This window comes from Kryptolebias marmoratus, linkage group LG3, assembly GCF_001649575.2.
Source record: "Kryptolebias marmoratus isolate JLee-2015 linkage group LG3, ASM164957v2, whole genome shotgun sequence".
Classification (NCBI taxonomy): Eukaryota; Metazoa; Chordata; class Actinopteri; order Cyprinodontiformes; family Rivulidae; genus Kryptolebias; species Kryptolebias marmoratus.
The window spans coordinates 20,146,673-20,150,536 of NC_051432.1; the positions used below are offsets into that span (position 1 = coordinate 20,146,673).

Consider the following 3,864-nt stretch of genomic DNA (forward strand, 5'->3'; position numbering starts at 1 on the left):
ACTTGTTAAGGTTTTAAAATGGTGGCTAAATATAAAATGGTGATAAACACAAATCAGATTAAGATTTATTAATCAAATGTTAAATAAAGCATGGGAGAATAAATACAAGGCCTTATATTCCACAACATTTAGATTATATGCAGAACTGTTGCTCTTCTTATGATTAAATGCTGTTTAAGTGAAAGCTTGGTTTTGTCTAATTCCACAAGGTATATTTTTGTCATTGGTTAGTTTTTTGCCACCTTTGCTTAAAATGTGAACAGTTTGTTGTGACTACCATGACGGCAGTTTGCAAACCAGAGCTTCTTCTGCTTACCAGGCCACTAAGGTTACTGTTATATCTGTCTTTTATTTCTTTATTTCCAACAAGGGAGACACAGCTCCAGATGTGTCTATAACTGCAGCTTCATCATTTCACGTTTTGTGTCCAGCTGTCTGGCTGGTAGTTTGAATGATGACAGAATAATCTCGAAGAAAAAAATCTGCCAAAAACTGCAAAGATGTTTTAAATGATTAATACTTTGTGAATTGTCATAGTTTTAAAACTCCTCTTGAAGAAAAAACATACTTGTTTCCTCTTTCACATAAAGTTACAATGAAAGTTTTACAGGAAGCTGTAAAATGACTTCACATCTGGTCTTCTTGTTTTGTTTTTCTCATCTTTCTTTTCAGGTTACTTTGATCAAGTTTTAAAGTGCACTGTTTTTTTCTTTCTTGATTGAACGAGTTCAGTATTTAGGAAAATAAAATTACATACATGACAAATAAATCTCTGTAATAGGTAATTAACAACAAAATTACATGCAACAAGTATGAACAAGCAGAAGCACTGGAAACTAGAATCTGTTGTTTGTCACATGTATAACAGAATATGAACATTATATAGTGAATGGATATTGCATTTTCTGAGCTGGTCTGAAGGTTAACAAAATTACTGACTTCTATTTGACCTCCTTATTCACTAACAAAGACTGTAATTGTATCAGTCAGAGACAAACTTCAATAATTGCTCTACTGCCGTTCTGTTGCAATTTTGTTAATCTGAGAGATGCAAAGAAAAGCCTGAGTTTGACTCAATAATATGGTTCAAGCTCCAAAAACAAAGAACATCTGCAATTCAGGAAAAGATCTGATTTAATGAATACTAACTTACAGCCCATCAGTTCATTCCAAGTTGATGAACTTTCTTAAAATTAGTACTAAAATTGCAGAGATTGACTAAAACTTGTTACAAGTTGTTAAATATGTCGCAAATCTCTGTTGCGGCGCCTTTAAGATTGTCATAGCAACAGAACATTTTACCGGCTGATCAGCTCAACCAATCACAAACGCGCAACTACGCAGCTAAATTTGCCTGCTGATAGTACAAAACCTTGTGTCAGGACACCGTTTGGCAAGTTCGTTTGGAAAGGAAGAGGATATGCCTGAACCCGCGAAGTCCGCGCCCAAGAAGGGCTCCAAGAAGGCCGTCACCAAGACCGCCGGCAAAGGAACCAAGAAGAAGAGGAAGACCAGGAGGGAGAGCTACGCCATCTACGTCTACAAGGTGCTCAAGCAGGTGCACCCCGACACCGGCATCTCCTCCAAGGCCATGAGCATCATGAACTCGTTCGTCAACGACATCTTCGAGCGCATCGCCTCCGAGGCCTCCCGCCTGGCTCATTACAACAAGCGATCCACCATCACCTCCAGGGAGATCCAGACCGCCGTGCGTCTCCTGCTGCCTGGAGAGCTGGCCAAGCACGCCGTGTCCGAGGGCACAAAGGCCGTCACCAAATATACTAGCTCTAAGTAGACCTGCTCCTCCACCGAGAAACAAAGGCTCTTTTAAGAGCTATCCACCTCCTGTAGAGCAATATGTTCACCTTCCATACATATATTACGCTTCGTTGAAATCATTCCTTCAAACTTTTTTAAAATTTCTTTAAAAAATAAATAACAGTTTTGACTAGCTTATAATTACAGTATGAGTTGTATTGCCTAATACTTTTACTCAACTCGATTTATTTTTGTCTTGTTAAATGGTTTTTGTTTAAATTGTGGGGCACTTTATTCAACTAGTCTAAAATGGGCTGAACAAATTTGACAAAGTTTTGGATTCAAAGTAAACTCAGTAATGGGGGGAAAAAAATAATCTGTTTGTGTAAAACTTGTGGAAGAAATGAGCCAGTGACACTTCAAGGAAAATAAAAAAAATCAAGCCTTTAAAATTTTAATTTAAGATGAGCACGCCTGATTACCACATTTTATTGCTTTTAAAACCTAAATGTTACTGTGACATCCATGGGTAAATAAAACTTATAACCCTAAAATGCCCTATTGAAACTAAACTTAAAATTAAACTTTACAGAATGTATTTCATTAGGAACCACAACTTTAATCTTATGTTAAGCTGGAGTCAAACCAGCTTTATATAAGGGGTATTCAAATAAATGTATATAAAATGGGGCTGGGAAACTGATTTTAAAATGCAACTATATTAGATATTTAGTTGCATGTATATATTTATGGTTGTTTTTTTTCAGTAAATTAGGTACCCCTATGAACCAGTGACCTGCAGAACTGAAAGGATGTTAGGAGCTGAAACTTGTATAAATCTGACAAATTATAAATTATTTTAATATTGACAGCCTATTTTAAGTGTTCATCTTTGTGTAATGTCTCATGGTTGTGTGTCAGCATTGTTAAAATGATTTAGTATAACTTTATTAAAGATTAAAAAATATATGAGAAAGAAAAAAACCCTTCACAGTGAAGAACTTTTTTCTAAGTGCATTGTGAAGTGAAAGTCAGTTATTTGATTTCTTGTAAACTCTTTCCTAAAACATCTTATACATTTTGCACTCTACAATGCACTAAAAAAGGGTGAAAAATATATATATTGACCAATTTTATGTGACATTGTATAAAAACAGTAAAATTAGAAAATGCAGTCAGTCTAAATTGAACATTTTTGCACAAAAATATGTTCAAGTTTGTTTAAAAAAACAACAAAACATTCATGTTTGGTGTCCAGGTACACATGTAGCCACATTTACAACCAAAAAAGGCAAATTAATTCACATTATGGTAAGTAGCTATCATTGTTTCATAGTGTGTATGGTAATAAATAGATCAGTAACGTACTCATATATATATATATATATATATATATATATATATTTATTTATGTAGTTCAGTTGCAAAACAAAATGCCTAACTGTATATTTGGGTACTATCTAAAGATAAAACATACAAGAGTGGAGAACTGTAGGCCTTCAAGCTCATATTTGCATTTATATTATGAAACATGTTTATTAAAACAGTAATGGAGTTTCATTTAGATAGTAAGGATAAATGCATAAAACAGAAAGATTTAAGAGGCAGATCTTTTATTCTGTTAAACAAAACATGGCTAAGAGAAAATGAAACTAAGATCTGCCCAAATAATCGACACAGACAGATAGAATATGAGTGCAAAAGAGTTTCAAACAAATGTAGAAGTGTCAACAGCAGAGTGACAGCTTTGATTTATAATAAAAACATGTTTTATGATGTTTATTTTAGGAGCTTGGACAAGTGAAAATATCCACTCGGAGAAGAGCTGACAGCCTGGCTGCCCCTTCATAAGTGTGTTTGCTGCTACCTCATTATCCTCACTTTATGACAAAACTGCAATCAGCAGGTGGATTTTTTCTTTTTGAGTCTCTAAAGCAACATGTAAATCAAGTTTTTGACAGGGTTTGATTCGCGTGGAATGGCTGTAAATTAAACGAGAGGCGAAAAAGTGACCGATCATCGGTGAGATCCGCGCTGAATCTGCGGAGTTTTGAAGCTGCAGGAACAAAACGCGGACACGACCGGAGCCGAACAGGAGCCGGACAC

General features: G+C 35.3%; 1 protein-coding gene across 1 annotated transcript; it reads left to right on the forward strand.

Annotated features, from left to right (window-relative positions):
* Nucleotides 1-1,419: 1,419 nt before the first annotated feature.
* Nucleotides 1,420-2,629, forward strand: LOC108229423 (histone H2B 1/2-like). The gene has a single exon (XM_017405097.3). It carries the CDS (start codon nt 1,421-1,423, stop codon nt 1,793-1,795), a length of 375 nt encoding a protein of 124 aa, XP_017260586.1. The 5' UTR covers nt 1,420; the 3' UTR covers nt 1,796-2,629.
* Nucleotides 2,630-3,864: the final 1,235 nt, after the last annotated feature.